The sequence below is a fragment of the Aythya marila genome (assembly GCF_965140915.1).
Source record: "Aythya marila genome assembly, chromosome: 3".
In the NCBI taxonomy this organism is placed as follows: Eukaryota; Metazoa; Chordata; class Aves; order Anseriformes; family Anatidae; genus Aythya; species Aythya marila.
In genome coordinates this window covers 55,386,123-55,408,177 of record NC_139044.1, presented here as the reverse complement: position 1 = coordinate 55,408,177, position 22,055 = coordinate 55,386,123, and the positions used below count along the sequence as shown (strand labels likewise).

The window sequence follows — 22,055 nt, the reverse complement described above, 5'->3', positions numbered from 1 at the left end:
GCGGGGGGGCGGGGGGCAATGCAGGCTGTATTTGATATATGAACACCCGTATTTTCAACATAATCGTTGGCTAAGTGTGCTAAATATCGGTAGCGGCGTGGTTTAAGCCTGTTTGTGCAGATTCGCGTAGTATTTCGCCGTCAGCGTAAGCGCGTCGATGCGAACGCTCAGATTTCACCTGATAAAATGTCAATTTCGCAGCAACAGATTCGTGTGTTTTGCGATTTGTTGTAAATGTTTAACGTTCCCGGTGGATTTCCGAGCAATTCTTGCACTGAAAATTCATTCAGGCTATTAGGGATTTGGGCAAAGCCTCCAGCAGAAGCAACACGCACCATTTGGTTGTTGTTGTCGGTAGCCAAAGCAAACCTGTATGTTTTTGTAACTTTAGGTAAGTTTTTCTTCTATAGATAAAATGTAAAGGCTTAAATTGAATTGCCCTGTTTCTTAATGCTTCACAGCTATGCTTCCACAGGAGCTCCCTGCACGGAGGTTAAAATGAAGCCTTCATTAACTGTGGAGTTTTTCTATTCTTGAAGTATGTTCTGTCAGCAAAATAAACGCATAAATGTTAGTCTGATTTGCCCTTTAATGACAAAACTATGTTCTTGGAGCCTAGGAAGTCAAAATAATAGATTTTGACTGCATTTTGACTCAAAGTAATACATGTGTTAAGACAGAATCAATTAAATCAGGCCTTTAAAACCAGTCAGTTACTGAGCTGTGTTAAAATGTGTGTTATACCAAGTGCTGTCTTCATGGAGATATAGCCATATCTGGTATTTAAGGGAGAGTTACTAAGAAGTAGGAAAAGAGAAGTTAATTGGGGAAGCATACTTACTAATATCAACAGTAACACGTAATTGCGTGAAACACTGCTGTAGACTTCTGTGATTGAACTGCAGCCTGTTAAATTCAGGAGTTTTTAGACAAGTTTAATTAGAGTGTTTTATGTCGAGCAAAATGACATAAATTTGGTTTATGACCTTTGCTGTTTATTACAACCTTTATTATTGTGACCTTTGCTGTAAAAAGACTGGGGGGGGAAACTACGACAGGTTTTCTGTTGTAATTCTCAAATCAATAATTACTTTTTTAAAATTATTATTATTTTTAACAGAATGTCAGTGGCTGCTTACTGTATATTTTGCTGTAGACAGATAACCTCTGGTCCACCCACCCAAAAAACCTTACCCTGGAATGACATAAGTAAGTACAGTTTTGTAAGTATCGTTCACTGGTGCTAATAAAAAGGGAAGAAATCTGTATTGGCATACTTCTGTGCATAATTAAATGCTACAAAAAGATCTAAAGCTCTGCATAATTTATGATCAGAAGCTTTTATTTGCCTGACCTGGATGTCTGCTTCTAACCTCGCATAGCAATATTAGCAATAACGATACCAGGATGTTACATGGATGATGAGAGTTTCCCCAAATTACAGTCTTAAACTTAATTTTTCATGTTTTTTTTTTTTTTTCTTTCTTTCTTTTTTTCTTAACCTACAGTGCAATGAAACCATTGTATCTATAAACTGTTAGTCACAGGGCAACCCTTGAATCAACATTTCAATGTCTTTTGTTTCTTTCTCCTTATTTACTGATTTTAGTTCTACAATCTTCTCTGCTAAGTTCTGCTTTCTTTGGTGCCTTCTGTATAGAACTAGAATTCTTACAACTCTAAAGTTTATTTTCCAGCACTAAAAGATAGAACATTTCCACTTCTGCTTGACAGGAAGCACTGCATTTATTTATTTATTTTCTCCCTCTTCAAACCCTCTCTGCCAGCTATTTCTTCAGCATGTAGCTGCCTCTTGTCTACATGCCAATATTCTTAAAGCGTTGCAAAGGCAGAACCTGCTGAGAGTGGGTATAGGGCAAACCTCCCAGTTCTTGCTGAAGAAAATCAGTTTTTCATGATAGGTGAGATATGTTCTGTTGGGTTTGCTGCTACTGTTATTAATAGAGTTGTTCTGGATTGAGATCCTTACATCTAGATAATCAGCTGAACTCTGTCCAGGACAAATACTTCAAACCTGACAGGAATCTTTGGATTTAAAGGGAGATTGCTGCAAGGGGCGTGCATTAATTCAACTCTTTCCTTTATAATTTTTTTTTCCTAATGGAATTATTTGAAATATATATTTTCTTAGGGTGATTCTGCAGGGCTTTTCACATACAGTGAAGAAACACCCAAGTAATGTAAGGAAAAGTGAACTTAAAATAACATGGAGTCTCAAGTGAATGCTAGTGATATAGACAGAATTTTTACTGTTAATTCCTGTACCTAGACAATGAATAGGTAATAGCATTCAAAGTACATAGCATTGATGAGATGCATTTTATTGCTGAGTTTAGGAGAGCAGGAAATTCTAACTGAATCATATTTTCATTATTTTTAAATTCAGGTAGAGATTTCCCGAAAGCCATAGAGAAATAGAAAAACATTAACAATCTTACTCTTAATTACTGAAATTCTTACTGTTTGGTGGTCAAATGCTAACTATTTGTATTGAGATGATACACATGACTTTGATGTGATTTTTTTCATTTTTCAAGGAAAAGTTGCAAAGGTAACTGGATCTCTTGTACTAGGGTAAGTTGTAACTAACAAGTTTATATGTAACTTATGTATACAGTTAAAATTTTAATTCATGTTACTTTCAAAAAATGTGACTATTATGTAATGATAGAATATAGTTTTGAAGCATATTCTCTGGTAATTATTATTTTATTTCATTTTTTTCTATGCTGTGCTGAGTTGAAATAATTTGTAGACTCATGTATTTGGTAAAATCTGATCTTTTTGAAGAAAGAATGATTTATAATAAAATGATAACATTTTTGCGGTGGTTTTTCTTTTTTAAATAATATTCATGTACAGTTCTCTTTTATTTAAAGAGGTTTTGTATTCATTACATATGAAGTTCTGTCCTTAAAGAAATTACTCCAAATCGATACTCAAGCTATACATCAAGAAAAACTAAAATCCCATGTATATATACGAACATCTTCTCTAAATCCAAGTGAATATCAAGGTAAGATACGTAATTGTTCGGAATCTAAAAATAAAATTTTAAGAGAATAGATTATTTCTGGAATTCACCTTTATATCAAGGAAGATATATTTCTTGAGATCTGTTACAAAAAATAATATCCTTCACAATGTCACCTAATGTTTTTTAAGCTGCCAGCTGTTTTTTTTTAATATAGTCCTATATGCACTTTATATATAATGTACTTTATAGCTACATTATAGCTACATGTATGTATGCATATATATATATATATATATATATATATATATATAAAAATACCTGAAAATACTCTTGTAGGGATCACATACCATGCCAGAAAAGAAATCCATAAAGCAGTGAGGAAAATTCTAGAAGCAGAAGCTAAACTCTTCTGGAGACCTTTTAATGGTAGGTATTAAAGGCACAGCTTTATCCATGAATTATGATTTTGAATGGTAAAACCTAAGCCTTTTAGAAGGTAAAATATTTTTTCTTAAAAACTTAGCATTTTATATTGTGTTTGAAACAGTGGAAATATTATTTAATAGCTTTTAATATAACTTCCTGTATTAATACATAATATTGATTTTATATGTACTGAAACCATTCTTTTTCTTTAAGTAAGTAGAAGTGATGATTACGAAGAGATTTGTAGAAGAAATTTGAGATTGCTTTTCTGTTTCAGAAGAGATTTGAAGCTTACGATGCCAAGTTAATATTTGATACCCAAATGTCATATACAAAGGATTTTTTTCAGGGAGTGTAGTGATAGAACAAAGGGTAACAGTTTTTAACTGAAAGACAGTAAATTAAGATTAGGTGTTAGGAAGAAATTCTATATTGTAAGGGTGGTGAGGCTCTGGCACAGGCTGCCCAGAGAAGCTTTGGATGCCCATCCCTGGAGGTGTTCAAGGCCAGGCTGGATGGGACTTTGGGCAACCTGGTCTGGTGGGAGGAGGGTTGGAATTAGATGATCTTTAAGGTCCCTTCCAACACTAACCATTCTGTGATTCTATGAAAGGTGTTTTGGAGTTGAAATAATTGCTAAAATTTCCTTTTCAAAAAGCATGTTATTCTTTCATCAGAATTGCCAACATTAACTAAAAGCAGCGTGGTCTTTTTATAAAGGCATGTGTCACTGTTTTTTAAGAGGAATTTAAAATAAGAAATTCAATTCTAATTAAGAAATTGCTCCTGAGGCATACTATCTATTCTCATGTAACTATCTGTTGAATGGTTATAACAATAAGTACCTCCAGTATAGTGCTATGAAATTAATTGTTCAAGGTCAGAGCCTCAGAGCTGCTCACCGTTTTCAGCTCTTACTGGAAGCTGGTAGATCTGGTTGGTGAGTGCCAGCCAGTATGTGTATGTAGCAGATACACAGAATACCAGGTTGATGACATTAAACCGAATTAAAAACATCCTATTATAATTTAAAGATCAGCATTTTACTATTGTAATTCTGTCATCATTTATTGTACCAGTTTAATGTTAAAATATTACAAATTATTTTTAACAGCTAATATTGAAATATTAGAAGGAACGGATGTTTTTATTCAATGAATAGAAACGTGGCTGTTAAAATGCTATTTAATAATAATAATTTTGTTTTAATTCCTTTTCTGGTAAAGAACACTTCAGTACATTTGATGGAGAAGATCATGAGTGTGCCTTATGGCTCCTCTTGAAAAGGACTCAGTCAGAAAACAAAGAGGTCCGACTGCAGGCTGTACAAGATCTGGCGAAGAACACTCACTGGCATGGTAATGTATGCTGATGTAGTTTAATTCAGCTCAGAAACTCAACAAGTCTCAGTTAGCTCCTGCAAATCGGCTGCCAACACCAAAAAAGGCCGGTAGCTGTGAGGAGGGTAATATGTTCTGTAACTTGGTCTAGAATGTGTTTTTATTTACATGTGAAGCAATTTTTTTTCCTAATACCCTCATACAGAGTATGTATCGGAAGCGCAGGCCTCTCTCTGCTTCCCCACCAGTGAGATGCAATCACCAGTTAGAATGATGTTGCCTTGGTGGCGGAGAGCAGTTCCCGTTTGTTAGTTCTTGGGTCTTTCTGTTGGGTGAACCCAACAGAAACTGCTGTTTCACCTTTTGGAATTCGTGACTCCAAAATCAGAGCTTATTTAAGTAGTTTGTAGAGATGTTATTCTGTTTTCAAGTACAGTTACAAAGTGGATCAGAAACCACATTTAAAACCAAATGACATCTTTACAGTCAGTTTTAACCCTAACACTGAAGTTCTTTTACTACAGATTATCAGTATGGTACGGTTGCTCAAGCCTGTGATCAGAGGACTGCCATAGGTTTGGCTCGATCCAAAGATGTCGATCTTCGCTTTTTCCTGCCTCCACCATCACTGCCAAAAACGAAGAATGTAAGTAAATGAAATGTAGGTATTAACTGATTTTTGCTTACTTGTTTGTGACCATACTGATTGGAGTTCTTGAGGAGAAAATTGGTACTGAAATGAAGACCAAAACACAAAACTATAATATAGTGGTACACCTCTGGAGTATATCTGTATTAGTGAATGGTGTGATGCAACAAGCTAGGAACGGGGGTTTGATCAATTATTCAGACATACCGTCAAAGAAAATTACACGTTCAGCAGCAGTGAAGCTGGTTCCAGTCAACAAGTCTGATGCATGCTCTGCCTGTCTGTACCTGACAGGCAATGCAAAGCAGTATTATATTAAGTCATCTCAGGTTGCCTTGTTGATTCTGACAGAATCCTACATCTAGAGAGCACTCCTGGAGGACCTTGCATCCTCTCTGTGCTAGTGTGGTGCTCTGAATAGTGCTCTGGCACGCAGCTGTAACCTTGGCTATGTAGGTATGGAAACCGTTTTGAGTGTACCATATGACTGCAAAGTGCAGGTGCAAGGCAAATTTGCTGCCTGGAAAAATTCATCCAACGTGTTGAGTTACCAATATAGTAACACCTGCTTTTCACCAAAAAATCTGTCTCCTTTTGATATTTTAAGCTACTTATTTTTGCATTTAGAAATCATAGAAAGTGCTTGGAGATGAACTTTGCTGTTATTACTATGAACTAAGCTTTAACTGATTTATCACAGTCCTTGTTAGATCTAATTGAATAGTATTCCAACAGAAAGTTCAGTTAGTGTGATTTTTAGCTGCAGAAATGCTTTGTACTGTGATACGGTGATGCAGATTAATCAGTTAAGCAAATTTCTAATGTCTAGAACAGCTTTAAGTTACCTGTCTTAAATTCCTGAATGCTTTCAGAGACTCTGAGTTGGAGATACAGTTCTTCCCCATCCTCTTTATGTACAGTGATGTCTACCTGACTTGTTTTCTTTATATCTAGGCATGCTATAGGCCCACCTCTTTTTTTTCCCAGCTTTTGGCTACCAATGTATTGCATAGATTTGACCTTGCTTTGGTTTTATATTAATCGCTAAGAATGTATATATGATGGTTTGAGCAATCCTGGCTTCAGGTCAGCTTCTTAAATACACAGAATTGGCACACAAAGCCTAAGATAAGAAGCCTAAGATACTGTCATAGAAGAGAATCATAGAACCATCACTGTCATAGAATACCTGTACATTTTAGACAATAAAACTCTGAAAATCAGCTTTGATTGGTAGTGACTTTTTTCCTTTATTATTTCTGTAACATTACATGATGGTGGATCTGTACCTGTCAGTCCTGAGGTACTAGGTTATACTAGTATATGGTTGTGTATATGCTTTATTTTTACAGCAGTATGATTGCTGGGTGATTGGAGTTACAGATACCAATCTGTTACTTAGGTAGTTGAAGGAAATCATTCTGTCAGCAAGTGTTGCTCTGCACATCAGACACATCTCCCATCTCTGTAGCAAGAATTAGAGTAACTAGAAGTTCTATGTCTGTGTGCAAATAAAATTACTTTGTTGAATCTGTTCTCCTGTCACCTACAATGGATTACTAAATAAGTACCTGTATGAATATTTTGAAGGTTAAAATAGTAGTAGTGCTTGTAGTTTTGACTAGTAATTTACACAGCCATTTTAATACAGCAGCATCAAAATTACTGTGTAGGTATGGGTGAACTTTTAAGCTTATTGTGCCAAGAGCATCCCATTCTTTCTTTTTCCCTTCCACACTTACTAGAAAAAGGCCACCAAAGTATGAAGCTTAAATCTTATTTTTTATCAATCAATTGTCTGGTTTTAGAATTACCATTCTTCAAAGTTTTTACAGGAGTATAACTATTAAACCCAAGTTGCAGAGCACTGAAGTCCAGGCCATATTAATTTAGCTGCTTGAATTATTTAAGATCTTTTTGTTCTTCTGTATCATGTTTTGTTTCATGCTTTGGACAGAATTAACAGTTATTTTATGTTTACTTCTCACAGGATTATCTCATAGAAGATCAGCTTCGCTTGTTATTAGTGTCTTTACCTCAGACCGATCTTGATCCATGTGTCCAGTACTTCACATCTCTTGCTTTACGTGAAAGCAGTCAGACTCTTGCTGCTCAAAGGGTGAGTTTCCATCTGCAGAACAGAACTATTTGGTTTCTTTGTTCCTGCAGAGCTCAAAGATACAAACCTATTTCCTTATTTTTGAGCATTGTAAGAGGAAGAGAAATACAGAGACATTGTGACGTTACTACTTAGTAAAATCTCTTCTGTGTACAGTCAGTGTGTTTGAAAGGTTGTTTATTTTTCCCAGCTACACTAGTTGGTCTAGTAAGAGATGATATCTTTATCTACAAGCCTTCCATAAAGCAGGTATTTCAGCATTTTATCCAGAATACTTCCTTCCCTTTGCAGTATTCATAAAGTGATGTTTCACATTTCATCTTACCGTTGTTTGTTCTTTTGTTAAGAAGATTCAACTGTCATATTGTAATAACGATGTCTAACAGGGTTTATTTAGAGATTTCAGAGTGCAAGAACTCTTTCTTTCCTATGACACAAACAATATGTAATATTTTTACACTGAGATTCTATTATTGTTTACACAGCAAGGGCTCTTGCTACAAAAAAGATCTCTGGTAAGGCCACACTTGGAAACATTTTGCATAATCATACTGTCCTAAAAAATCATAGAATCATTAAAGTTGGAAAAGACCTCCAGGATCACCTGGTCCAACTGTCCCCCTACCACTAACATTATCCACTAAACCATGTCCCTGAGTGCCACATCCAACCTTTTCTTAAAATTGTTCTTTCTCAAAGTTATGCTGATCTTCCTACTGCGTGATTGAGACAGACTGGGCTTCTGAGACTATGCTAAGTGTTGAAGACCTTATTTTCCTCCTCTTCTCATTCTTGAAACTATGGAAGTCTAGCTGAAGTCTGAATCTCTCTTCCTTACCATTAAGCAAACAAAAGATGACATTCATTAACGTGAATAAAATCCTACATTTTTCTCCCTTTATTGTATGTTTTGAAGTTAATAGACTATAGAGGCTTCTGATTGAAAATCTATTTAATATTTTCAGTTAAAAATAGACATTTTTATGGCATGCTGCTGTATAATTTGTACATTTAAAAATGCGTATATGCTGAGCACTCTGTAGCAATTTCTATAGATCATTACACACTTAACATTTTACTTTAGAAATGCTTATTTTATGTAACCATTTGGAATGTGTTATCATTTTTACTGATTCTCATTTCAGGGAGGCTTATGGTGTTTTGGGGGAAATGGACTTCCATATTGTGAGACACTGAGTAAAATTCCTTCGGAGACAGTAGAACTCTTCTGCTTGCAAGCTTTAGTGCAACATTCTAAGGTAATATTTCTACAACTGAAAATCTACATTTATAAACACTCCTTTCTAAGGCTCCCATGTACTGGGAAGGAGTTACTTTCTTGTCTCCTACCCCTCATCTATTTGTAAGAGCTTTCAGGCAACTGAGACTGATATGAATCATGTGGGTAAGTTATCTGTAAGTTCTTTTATTATTTCTAATTAGCCTGGAAAAGTTCCCCTGTAATATGCCTGCATGCGTCTGTAAGTCCTGCTGACTTAGTGCTTTAACAAGTGCAGATGATTGTTCTGCTCAGACTCTTGAACTTTACTTCAGCTGCCAAGTGGATGGCGATCTCGTCTCCCACAGATGTGGAGGAGAGTAGAGCGATGATGCTCAGCATCTTTCAAGTTGTCAATCTGTAGAAAGCATGCTTGTAATTTAACATATTAAAATATTTACTCCCTTTTTGACTACGACATTATAAATGCTAGATTAATAAGAATTTTTATGTAGTAAGGACTGTGTATGGCATCAGCTCCTAAAAGCTCCCTATTTCCTGTATTAAAAGCATCACAGAGAAACCTTTTGCAGAGCATCTACTTATTGCTGTATTTGTTATATGATGCCAGGTTTCTTCTCACTGTGACAAAATTGAAGCTCAAGGAGGCCTTCAGCTGCTACAGAGGATATACCAACTACGTAAAGATTCTGCAAAAATACAGAGGAACATAATTCGTATTATTGGAAATATGGCTTTGGATGAACGCCTTCATTCATCCATAGTACGTGCAGGTAAAAGGAAAGAAAGCAAGTGCAAGCAGGCTGAGTGCTACGTCTCTATTCTAAATTTTTCAGTGGATTCAGCACTATTGTGAAATGCAAAGGACTGTGTTAATGGTGTGTCTTCTATATATGTTTTGTGTGTGTGTCTCTCTTGTTTGTTTGTTTTTACACAAAACATCCAGACTGTCGATTTAAAAACTTCTGTATGCTGTCTAGCCAATAAATGTCAGTGCTGCAGAGGTCTTTAATGAATGGTGAAAACTTGGACATTTTTGATGTTTGGTTCAGGTTACTAGCAAAAGTCTTTTGAATTTCCTACTCTCACAGATCATCTACCTTATAGATATTACATTTTAAATGACAGTGTTTTAGTCTCATGAAGGACCAGCTTGTAGTCCTCACATTTTGGAATAAAGTAAAACATGGCTTCCCACTCTCCCTTGCTTTTGTTAGGCAAGTAACTTCTGGTAAGCTTTGCTCTGAGGCCCCTTCTATTAATAACCCCTAGAGATTAGAGTGAAGTTCTTCCTTCTTGTTCTGTACCAAACAAACAATTCCCTATGTTTTGATAGGAAAGAATAAAAAGAAAAATGGGAAACATAAATATTCTGCTTTTTGTATGCATCCAGGCTGGGATCTACCTCTTAACCACGGTGTGCATTTTTGCAAAAAGGAGAAGTAGCAGAGGTACAAGGAAAGATAATGAGGATGACTGAAAATTTGCAATGTCTGTGGTGTAAAGAACAAATGACAAAGACACTTTGCCTGGAAAAAAAAACTGAAGGAGAATATGGTGAAGATTTGTAAAGTGCTCATTGGGGTAGAGAAGGCAAAGGGGGAACGATCATCTGCTGTTTTTTGTAATGCAGGACCAAAGATTCTCTTACATTGTTTGTTTTAACTTCTGATAATTTAAAATAGTATTTTTTTTTTTTTTCCATATAACATATAACCAAACTCAAACTTGATACAAAATATTGTGGTTGCTGAAGACTTGCAGAGCTTTGAAAAATTGATTAGAAAAATTAATGGAAAGAAAAATGCAGAGATGCTGTCTATATCTCAGAAAACCCCGAGCTGACTGCAGAAAGCTGAGAAGTTTTAGTGGAAAATCAGCATTATCTACTTGTCCTTTTATTGTTCTTTTATCTTTCCACAACTGCCATTACTGCTGTCTTAGAGGACAGCTGGGACTGCAAAGGCCTTTGTTGTGAGCTGTAGGACCATTCTTATGTTACTGTGGTGACTGATGAAACCATATATATAGAGGAAGAGATCAAAACAGAAGAGCAAGGAGGTCTGTGGGACAAAGCTGTTAGTATAAACAGAATTTTAGACTGAACTGGACTCCAGAGATGAGCAGCTAGATGCTGATGATGATGAGCCGTTAAGACTTGCCATTTGTTGTTGGGTGATGCATGGGAAGGAAGAACCTCTGCCCCGTGGAGAAGGACTTGGGAGTACTGGTGGATGAAAAGCTTGATGTGAAGCAGCAGTGGGCGCATGCAGCCCAAAAAGCCAACAGGGTCATGGGCTGCATCAAATGAGGAGTTGTCAGCAGATCACGAGAGGTGATTTTCCCAGTCTGCTCAGTCCTCATGCTGAGACTGCACCGTGGTGGAGAGGAAAGCAGAGGCAGAGAAAGAGCAGGGGAACCTGGGGACTGCCAGGAGCAGCGTTGCTGTCTCTCCGTGAGGTAGTTGGAGTGTGAGAAACCAGAACCGTTACAGTGGTAGGAGACAGAGATGAGCCTGTGTAACTTCTGGTGCCTGTGGGCTCCTTCATGTCCTGCTGCTTGTGCATCATGTTCTCACAGCTGTTTTAGTTTGCAGCCTAACCCCTACCCAGTTATCTACCCAGTTATCCCCTGCTGAGGATGTTTTCTGCAAGATCTTTGGCAGCACTTAAAATATTCTTCAGTCCACTCTAGGAGCAAGCTTATTTTTAATTTAGGAAATTTTTCTTCATGAAAAAATTTTATGTCAAATTTTCACCCTTTTCCCATTTTGTGTGGATGTGTGCTCTGAATATTTTGTTGGTTGTTGTCTACCTAGGTTTTAATGTTTTTTCCTCATTCATCAGAGATCCATACAATCAATCTGACTCAGTTTTCTCTTAACACATTTAAATGCTGTATTTGTGTGTGTGTGTGTGTGTGGTTGTGTAAAAGATATTCCTTTGCATTTCTCAGTAGTCTATGAACATCCTCATCCATATCTAAGAAACTGTAAGTTTTGTTAGGTGAGATACTATAAAGTGTCTGTTTTTTCTGGAGTTAGCTATGACTTAAAACTTTGAGGAATGTATTCAAAAGTTTCTGTCACTTATTCTCTTATGTTTGACAAATATAAATAGTATATTATTGTTAGAATAGTAAATAATAAAACCCTTTAATTCCCTAAACAAATTTTGCACACTCTGGTATTTAAAATTAGAAATGGCTGTTCACAGCAAGCATCAGTTTTTCCACCTGCCATGATTCCGGTGGGTTGTTTTCTTTTTCCTGTGATTCAAGTTTCATTTTCTCTTGGGGACATTTCTGTTTGCTGTCTTTCTTGCATCTTACCTGCAAAAAGAGAGTTGAGATCTGTTCTCTCTCTGTGACTACTGTGCTGACCTGCTGATGCACTTTATTTTCCTTTGGAGGAGAGGTTCTGCTTCTGATCATAAGCTGAGCAGTAGTAAAATACATTGCCTCCTCACCACTCTGGATTTTTAATAGTAGCATTTCCACTTACCTAGCGCTGGCTTTCCTGCAGTAAAGAGGAGTGGGTTGAAATAATTTGATGTGATATTACCACTCTTATGTTCTAATGTCTATTTTCACAATTACTGCTTTTGAAGGATGATATTTGAGTTCTCTTGTCTGGCTGATGTTTCTAATTAGTTAACCCACTGCTTTATTTTTTCAATGTAGGTTGGGTTTCTGTGCTTGCTGAAGTAATGAAATCCCCACATGTCATTCAGTCTTCTCATGCATCCAGAGCTTTGGCTAATCTAGACAGAGACACAGTACAAGAGAAGTATCCAGATGGTGTTTACATCTTACATCCACAATATCGTAGCAGGTAAAGCGGAAGAAATTGTGCGTGCTGGACTTTTAGTTACTTGCTATAACATTCAGTTAAAACTTCAGAAGAGTTGAGTGAGAATGCAGCTGTACTCCTGTCACTTGCTCCTCTGGCTTTTCAGTGGGTTGAGGTGACTTTGATTTAGATCCTCAAATAAGAGAACAATGGAAGTGCTTTAGAGCAGCTCATAGCTGTGAGAGGAGTATTATTGTGTTGCTTGGAAAATCCAGACACGAATCATGAGATGAATTATTGCTTTGCATACGTTTAACCTTTGCACTGGCTGTCTTCTGAGACACAGTGCCCTGCAATTATTCTCCTGGCAGCTGCACGTTGGCCTAGGCTGCAGTAAAAGAAGCCTCACCTTCTTTTAATAGTGATTGTTCATCAGCTTCTTTTAGTAGTGATTGTTGATCTGGGACTGAAGCAGTCTCCAACGTGGTATGTCACTTAGTAACTATTATTCCCTGGGTCATTGGTGCTACTCACTGAATACAGGGGAGTCAGTTAGTGAAAGTCTTAATTTGATGACAAAGCAGGAACTACTAAGCTGCATCAATAGTAGGTGCAGAGAATGGCATTTTTCGTTATGGAAATATATGAAATAAGAGGTTGGTACTTTCCATACCTCTTTCTGTATAGCTCTTCTGGGTGGATCCCTGTTGTTTGTCTTGATCTGAGTATCCTCTTTGAAATATCATGAACAACATGTCATATTTCATAAGACAGGTAATCATGTATGGTGTTAGAAATAGCATTTTGGTACCCCTTAGGTTAAATGTTTTGTGTAAATTTAATTTGCTGAAAGAATATGTACCACGCCTCTCTTTAAAAGTTCCTTTCTGTATCAGTCAGCCCATCAGAGCAGATATCCTTTTTGTTCACGGTCTTTTGGGAGCAGCATTTAAAACCTGGCGACAGCAAGATGTTGACCAGCCTTTGGATAAAAAGGCTTCAGAAGTGGAAGAGGAGTACAGCCAGTGCTGGCCAAAGGTAAAAAAGGAAAAAAAACAAACAAACAAACAAACAAAAAAAAAACCAACAACCCACACATTTTCACATACAATTGATGTTTTCTCTTTAAGGAGAAATGATCCAGACAATCTAGAATTACGCTGTCTGGCAGTTGTCTATTTTGAATCAAATGACTTTTAATCTGTTATGCAAGTAGCACTTTTTGAGTTCCTCATACGTTTTTGTTAGCAAGCTGAAATCTTGAGCAGGTTGTTCTTGCAAAGGAAAATCCCTGCTAAAGTTAGGGGTGTCAACATCATTCTGCTGGTGAAACAGGAGGCAATGTCCACCTACCTCATGGTCTCATTCTTTTTGATGGAATGTTACTGCTTGGAAAGATACAAAAAATTACATCTTTAAACAAGTTAACTATGTTTTCTTATGTCAGTGTGTGAGTATTTCAATGTGTGCAGATTGCTGCATAAATATGATTGGTAAGTAAGTCATTACTGCTTCAAGCAACTCACGTTGGCATAACCACCAAAGTACCTCTTTAAGACTTGAACTGATCATTCTTTCGTAGTCTTTGTAATTTTTGTGTCACCCAGGAGATGGAGCCAGGAATGCACAAGTTAATCCATCTCCATCCTCTGCCAACTTTTGGCTAAGGAGCTGGCTAGAGTTTGCCAGAATGCAATAAAAGAGTAATAGTGTAGGTGTAAGATGTATTTGGGTTTTAATGAAGAGCAGAAATCTTGCTTGATGCTGTCCTCATAATAACAACTTTGCTCCGTTGCTTATAAAGTGCTTGCAAGAGTTTAAGTACTTCAATTATAAGCTCCTTTTGCTGGTGTTTTTTCTTTAATTTAGACATGGCTGGCTTCAGACTGTCCCACCCTTAGAATCATTTCTGTGGAATATGACACGCGTTTGAGTGACTGGAAAGCAAAATGTCCTGTTGAGCCTCACAGGTAACAAATGAAATGTCTGCAGCTTGGAGGGGGATCCAGAGGGAGACCCATAAAGCTAATCCTTTGTTTCACCTAGGGTGAAACAGTAAAATTAACTTTTCCTGCTGTATTTGAAAATCAAGCTTGGAAAAAACTAGGGTACAGTCATGTTTATGTGAGCTTTTTAACCACATGATTTAAACTGCTGCAACTTCCTAATTTCTGACAGCCTGTTCTGCTTCATGTTTAGAGCAGACACCAAACCATTCTATTAGATGTAAATAGAACATCAGTTTTGCATGTTAAGGCGAGTATTTCTTAAACTTAAAAATGACCCAACTGTCTTTCAGTTTGCTGTACTGTGACTTTTACTCATGGTAAAACAAAGCATATTATTTTATTCAAGAAATGTTATTTCCTGGAAAGAGATTCCAATAAGTCTTTGACAGATGAAATGCAGCAACTGTTTTAAGATTGTTTTAAATTAAGAGTGTTTTAGACATTATTAAACTAGGATTTTTTAAGAAATTAAGTTTTAGACACAAATTAAGAAATAATTGATTAAATCTCAAACTCACGCTGAGGTTTGGTCTGATAGTGTAATAAAACCACTGCCCTTGACAGAGGAATTGTGTTTTACTGACCAGGAACCAGATAGATTAGAGGAAGACACTACCTCCGAACATGTTAACGTCAAAAAAATAAAAATACTTTGAGCCTGTAAAGATGATTTGGCTTGAATGGATTTGAGACTCAGTAATTGACTTCAGTGATCTTTGAATCAAATCCTAATCTGAATCCTTCAATCTGTTATGCAGATACATCAGTGTGTAACTAGATTCAACTCATGGACTTCCATAAAAGCACATGTGTGATTGCTGACAAATTAAGAATCTGAAAATTAATTACGTTTTGTGAAAGGGAGAAAGAAAGCACCATGTGTGTAAGAGCTTGAGAGCTTGGCACTTGTTAATACCCTCCTCCCTAATGATACACAACAAAATGATGCAATTATTGAATGGAAGTAAACACATAAGCAGGAAAAAATAAGGAAGATGTGGCTGTTAATAACTCTGTTTGAAATCAGGCAGAACAGTGACAGTAACAAACAGGTAGTTTTTACTGAGGTTTTTAAGTCCCTCAGCTATCCTAAAGCCTATTACTTAGCTGAAAAAACACAACTGAGTGTCCTTCTCGTATGTGTTATCTTAGAGCTACTTCTAGTGAGAATGCTGAGAACCAATAGAGATAAAGTGAATTAGGCTTTACACAGTGGTTGCCCCCATATCCTGATGTTTCCATTATCAAAGTGTCTTTCTTGCATAGTGTAACAGTAATCATGCACAGAAGGAGTGATGATTTCACCCTTTCAAGCTTAGGTTGGGGATTGGGATCAGTTTTGTTGTGGTTCTATCACAGAAGATTCATTTTCAACCTTTAACACGTAGCTTACTTATCCTTTTCATCAGTTACAAAGTGGAGATCATTATGGTTTTATCCTGTTCTAGTACAAAGAATTTAGAGATAATTATTTGTAAAAGTATTACAGACATCATCTTTGATTTTTTTTTAAAATGTAATGGTTGATCATGCAATTAGTTATTAATTTCCTGAATAATTTTGCTCCACAACTTGAGCATTGTTTAGCAAAGTACATTTTTTGTCAGATATTAGGCATATTCTTGGTTCAGAGGATAAAGTTTATTATGCATTGATGATGCTTTTGTAAAATTAAAACATTATTCTGTAAAACTGTGTAAATACTTGCCTTTAAAATATTTAAAAGAGATTTGCAGAACTAAAGCTAAAGGAAGTGAATGAAATTAAAATAACACTTTCTGGCAAGACCAAGAAGCTGAATGTATTTAAATTCCTATCATCCCTATGAAGCTGACATTGCAGAAGTTTTTGACAATTTTAGTTTTCAATGTATTAACAATAATTAAGTGATTAACGTTTTATCTACTGAATTCACTTTCATAAACCTGCAGCACTGAAAATTTATTCTGCTTAATGTTGCTATTCAACTCATGCTTCATTGTGCTCATGTTTCTTTATTCTTTACAGGAAGTCAATTGCGTACAGGAGCAATGAGCTTCTTGAGAAGCTCAGAGCTGCTGGGATTGGAGACAGACCCCTAGTATGGGTGTCACACAGCATGGGTGGTGAGTATCTTGCCTGTCTGATAGAATGTACATATCTGCTGTTACATTTCAGAATAAGCTGGTTACCAAATTCAGTCTGAAAGGCAATTATTCTGAATAGTTTAGGTGAAATTAGGTTTAAAACCTAGATTTTTACCTAAACTTAGTTTAGGTAAAAAAAAAAAAAAAAAAAAAAAAAAAAATTACAAAGATCTGAAAATGCAGAATAGATTTCTAGTTTCCTGTTGCATTATATTCAGTAGCACACACGTTCCGAATGGATTTTTCTCCTGTTTGTTTGTACTGTGTTGATTTAAAAACAGAAAATTAATGAGTTGAAATCCACATAAGTGGCAATTCAGAGGCAAATTTTTCTTCGTGATCTGGCATACATTAAATGTCATTAGCAGGCTTAAAGCGAATCGTAAAAGTTGGTAGAAATGGATTTGCGTCATTCGTTGACATTTCATTTTAATGTCTCAGTCGTTGTTTCTGACTTAATCTTACAGATTTGACAAACCAAGGACTAATCAACTGAGGCAAGAATATGCTTTAGTTGCTTCATGGATAATATAACATGATCATTATTTTCATGGTGGTTTAAATTCCTGCATTAATTCAGTTTCTGTTGCCAGGTCTTCTAGTCAAAAAGATGCTGGTGGATGCTTCCAAGAATCCAGAAATGGGTAAAATTGTAAACAACACAAGAGGAATCATATTTTATAGCGTACCTCACCATGGGTCCCAGCTGGCTGAATATTCCATAAATGCCAGATATCTTCTCTTTCCTTCTGTGGAGGTTAAAGAACTCAGCAAGGGTATGCTCACTTTGCTTCCCTTTAACAGCAGGGATCTGTGCTAATCTGTTCTTGATGTTTATCAATTTTTTTATCATGCTATCAGGAAAAAAAATGGATTAAACCCAACAAACACCCTCCTTATGTTTATGTTTGTGTTGAATTGACGAGTAACTTTTTTTTTGATGGCAGATGTGGGGGAGGGGAAAGGGAGTCAGAGCAAGTTTATAGAAGAATAGTTTAGTTCATTTAGCAAGGTAACGTGCTAAGTTTCAGAATCCTAAATAGATTACATGCAATACAGGAGTAAACAATGTGTTGCATATGATTTCTGGAAAAATAAATTAAAAAAAAAAAAAAAGCTACTCCTTTTACTGGAGTCTTTATTTTTTCCAGAATATCTGGTTGGGAATGGAGTCTTTCAGACAAAAGTTCTGATCTTCTGTTCAAGATACCGCTGCAAAAATTATGTTACTCTTTTTCAGATTCACCTGCCCTTAAAGAGCTGAATGATGACTTCCTGTCTTTTGCCAAAGATGAGAAATTTCCAGTCCTGAGTTTTGCCGAAACCTTACCCACACACATAGGCAGCATGATAAAACTGCATGTCGTACCGCTAGAATCAGCAAGTAAGTCAACTTTTCTTTACTTTTGTACATATTCATGTGGCATTTATTATGAGGAAGGATTCTAAGGGCGAAAGACCTAGAAAAATACGCGTGTTATGTTTTGTTGTGGTTTTTGTTTATTTGTTTAAAATTCTGGCTGAATTTAAACTACAATCTTCCAGCTGAGATCAGAGGGAAGCTGTGTTTGTGTCTTACAATACCAATTGTTTGGTTTTTGTTCCAAGTGCCAGTAAAGCTTGCTTATTGCAAAAAGCAGGTCTAGTGTTACACTGGTGTATTCCTTGCCTTTATGATAATGAGTAACTGTTGTTTATCCTTGCACAGGGAGGCTGAATAGTGTTTCAGAAGTTCCCAAAAATTCCAGCTATTTTCTCCTTTTAAAAATAACAATGAAAATCAGCAAACTGTTTATAGGAATAAAAAGTCACTAACTTGCTTTTCATTGTTAAGAAGCCTTTATCTTCCATATTTGAGGTGGTTAACTAACGTGGTTTAACATAGTTTGCCTCCTGAAGATTTCTCTCTGCTGTTTTGCCTTTAGTAGGCAAAAAAAAAAAAAAGATTGCACTGTGTGCTTAATGATTTTGTAGTATATTTCTCTTCTAGAGATGATACAGTGCAGCATGTGAGCTCTCTCCAAAGTATTTTTAGGGTTCATGGTAGTTCAGTGATACCCCACTCTTTTTTTTTTTTCAGAAATCAGGCTGATGAGCCATATACTCAGTGTTTCTTACATACATGTTTGTGCACGTGGAAGCAAACCTTAATTCTGCTCCAGAGTAATTTTGTGTGGCTTAAAATACAAAGTTCCAAGCAAAATGAAGGATTTCACAGGAAATTGAATGAATAGATAATAAACTGGAATGTGGCAGTTACAGCAACCTAAGTGAAATGTAAACTAGTAGCGATAGCTGTCAGGAAAGAGTCAATGCAATAGTGTGCCCCAAGATCTGCCAGTGGAAATGGAATGCTTGTATTCTACAGCCAAGCAAGGCAAGGTTTTAATCTCCCTGGAAATGTGTGTAGTGATCTGTGGCATATTTCAGCTTCACTCCAGTTCTCTTTTTAGTCTCCGCATCACAATATTTCTTAAGGAATATGGGCAATTAGTAGTAATGTAAAAAACAGCATTGATTTAGACTTTTTCAGAATGTGGGTACCCTGGGTTAAACCCTGTCCCTGTTCGTGTCAGTGCTTAAAGTGCAGTTAGGACTTAACCAGTGGCCGGGTGCTGCTAAATGAAGCTTTGATTCTTCAAAGTTGTCTGTATGGAGAAATGTACATCTCTGAGTTCCTGATAAAGACAGAAGAACTCCGGACCTAATGGTTTACCAGTGTGGCTTTTGCAGCAATGTGCAGCCTATCAGGTTATTGACAGCATGTGTTGATGCTTTTAGCACGTTTAAAAAATAACTGAGCCAAGCTAGTTAAACAGAAGGCAAGAGAAATTGCTTTTGAGAGATAAAATGCTAATGCAACATGTGCTTTTCAGTCTAGGTGATCTTACAAACTTCGGTAGTTTTTTCTTCATCTTTTTTTTCTTTTTTTTTCTCTCCCAGGGTTAGGTATTGGAGACCTTATTCCAGTGGATGTGAATCACCTTAATATTTGTAAGCCAAAGAACAAGAATGCTTTCCTGTACCAGCGGACACTGAAGTTCATTCAGGATGTTTTAGCCACAGACCTCGGAGACTGAGGTTTTTGCCATCCTTGTCTGCTTATTTCCACTATTTGGTGTACCACAGTAAGTTCTCCTAACACTTGTTAGAAGACCTGCACAACCCCAGAGATGCTATGTCAGTAGTATCTGCTGCTAAAACAATTTTTAGTACGTCTCCAACTTAGAGACCTCTCTAACTTTATTTCTAAAATATATTCAAAAGAAATACAAACTGAAAGACACTCCCATAAACCTGGCAAAAAGAAAGCGAGTGGCTTCGAGTAACCATGGTCTGTTGACAGAATGTGTGCAAATTCTCCAGCAATCTGGCTGAGGAGGGATGGGGAGGCAGTGGAAGCTAAGTTTCACTCAGTATACAGATGTCCCTCTGGAGTAATAACTGGACTGTGGAGGGTGCCTGTGCATCTCCTTTTAGCCAGGAAAGGTTGCTCTGAAGGCAGGCAGTCTCGTTAAGGTCAACATATATCTGGGACTAAAGACTTACGTTGAGAATCAGAAACAATTAATTGAGATAGCTATTTGTTGAGTAAAAAAGGGGAAGAAGCACGTGGCTGTCTTCAAGCTTTGGTTTACTGCCCATGTTAATAGAGTGACAGAAGCCTGAGGACATTGATCCAAGTGCGTGAAGGCAGCATTTTGGTTAGTGGCCCAAGTACAGGCATTTTTGTAATTTGCCTTGGTGAAAATGCAGAGGATCCCAAACGTTTGGTTTTGGGAGGCCCAACTGTTTACTGGTGTAGATACAGCAAAAGAATTAGTGGTGTCTTATTTGACTTTATGTTAAGGATACCTTAACAGTACTGATGAGAAATAATTATTTTTAGAAAAAAATGGCACTGCTCAGCCACTTTTTTAAAGGCACAGCTAGTTTGCAACATAGTTAAGAGAAGCTAGCCGAACTGTGCTCCCCTTCCTTCCTTCCCTTCCACCCCCAACTCTCTCTGAAGACAAGCATAGGCTATGATTAGGCTGTGCTCCCCTGGCTGATGAGTTGTTAAATAAGGCCTGCATTGATGACAGGCTGAAGACATCTCTAGCATTTATGTGATGGATCTGATATTCCTGGCCTAGGAATTATGGCCCTGAAAGCTGCCAGGTGTGCAATGCTCCTTGCAGTTCTGCGTGGGCTTGGCGTAGGGGTCAGCGGCCATTGCAGTCCTGCCAGGTTCTGAGGCCCCCTCAGCTCTTCTCACAGCATCCTCCTGGACCCGAGTGCTCAGAAGTATTTGAAAATGCATCTTTGGAAGTTGAGCTGTGACCTGCTGCAGCTGCACGGTAAAATTCACAGCAGTACAGAGAAGGTGCAGGACTGCACTAGCACAGAGCATTTTTCCCCTAAGCAAGATACAGGAAAGAACGCTAGGTGGCAGTATTTCAAATAGAAAATGTACCAATCTTCCCTAATTTCTAGAGGTTTATCCTGTTTACACCGTGGTTCAGACTTCAGCGTGTAAATATATCGGCACACTTTGTATTCACAAAGTAAGAGGTACGTTGAATTCATTGTCAATAGACAGGGCTTCTAATAACTGTGCTCAGTCTGACAAGTCTTGTATTGATTTTAATAGAGTTTTGTGGCTTCGAGGGACTCAGATCAATGACATAACATTAATCTTGTTGAGTAATGCATCTCTGTTTTGTAACTGGAACTTGTGAGACAACTTTCTCCTTTTTGTTATTGTGTGTATATATGTGCAACTTTTAAAACTAACTTTGAGGGTGTTTCTTCCACATATAGTAACTAAATGTGTTTTTAAAAATGTATTAGACATGCCACAAAATGTATTAAAGGTGAACGATCTGTGAAAAGATGGCTCTGCTTCGTGTTCATGTTTATTAAAGACCTGCAGTGTTTCTCGGTGATGGTCTCGTGCTGGAGCAAGGTAATGCTTACCCTTTGTCTAAAGGCAAGAGCATTGAGGGGTACAGTTTGCCATTGGTGTTTTGCCAGGCTGAGCAGGTTTGCAGTTGTGCTTTTAGGTTTTGCAAAAGTGCCTCCTAAATCATGTACAGTCACTGGCCCTAGAGCCATATAGGTCTGCTGCAGTGTTCTTGTTCACTTCCTGTTAGACCCGTAAGCTCTTGTGCTTCTCTGGTGTCGTGTTAATTCAGAACACAGAGCCTTTGGGCGGATTCTTACACCTCAAGCACTGTCCTTAATCCCACCCAGCTGCAGGTGTGGCTAGGAGGTGTGTGGGAGCTGTCTGCGCTGAGACACAAATGGTAAGGCAGGAAGGGAACGCTGACAGGAATTTGTCAGCTCTCCTGCTTGGGGTTGTCCGGCACTGTTGTG

General features: G+C 37.2%; 1 protein-coding gene across 1 annotated transcript; it reads left to right on the top strand.

Annotated features, from left to right (window-relative positions):
* The first annotated feature begins 19 nt into the window (after positions 1–19).
* On the top strand, positions 20–21,587 carry SERAC1 (serine active site containing 1). The gene is made up of 17 exons (XM_082755575.1): positions 20–391; positions 1,121–1,209; positions 2,559–2,595; positions 2,901–3,037; positions 3,335–3,424; positions 4,651–4,782; positions 5,289–5,410; positions 7,404–7,532; positions 8,678–8,791; positions 9,383–9,545; positions 12,454–12,604; positions 13,459–13,600; positions 14,432–14,532; positions 16,579–16,676; positions 17,291–17,473; positions 17,938–18,081; positions 19,641–21,587. Exons 2-17 carry the CDS (start codon positions 1,122–1,124, stop codon positions 19,775–19,777), a joined length of 1,968 nt encoding a protein of 655 aa, XP_082611701.1. The 5' UTR covers positions 20–391; position 1,121; the 3' UTR covers positions 19,778–21,587.
* The last annotated feature ends 468 nt before the right edge of the window (positions 21,588–22,055 follow it).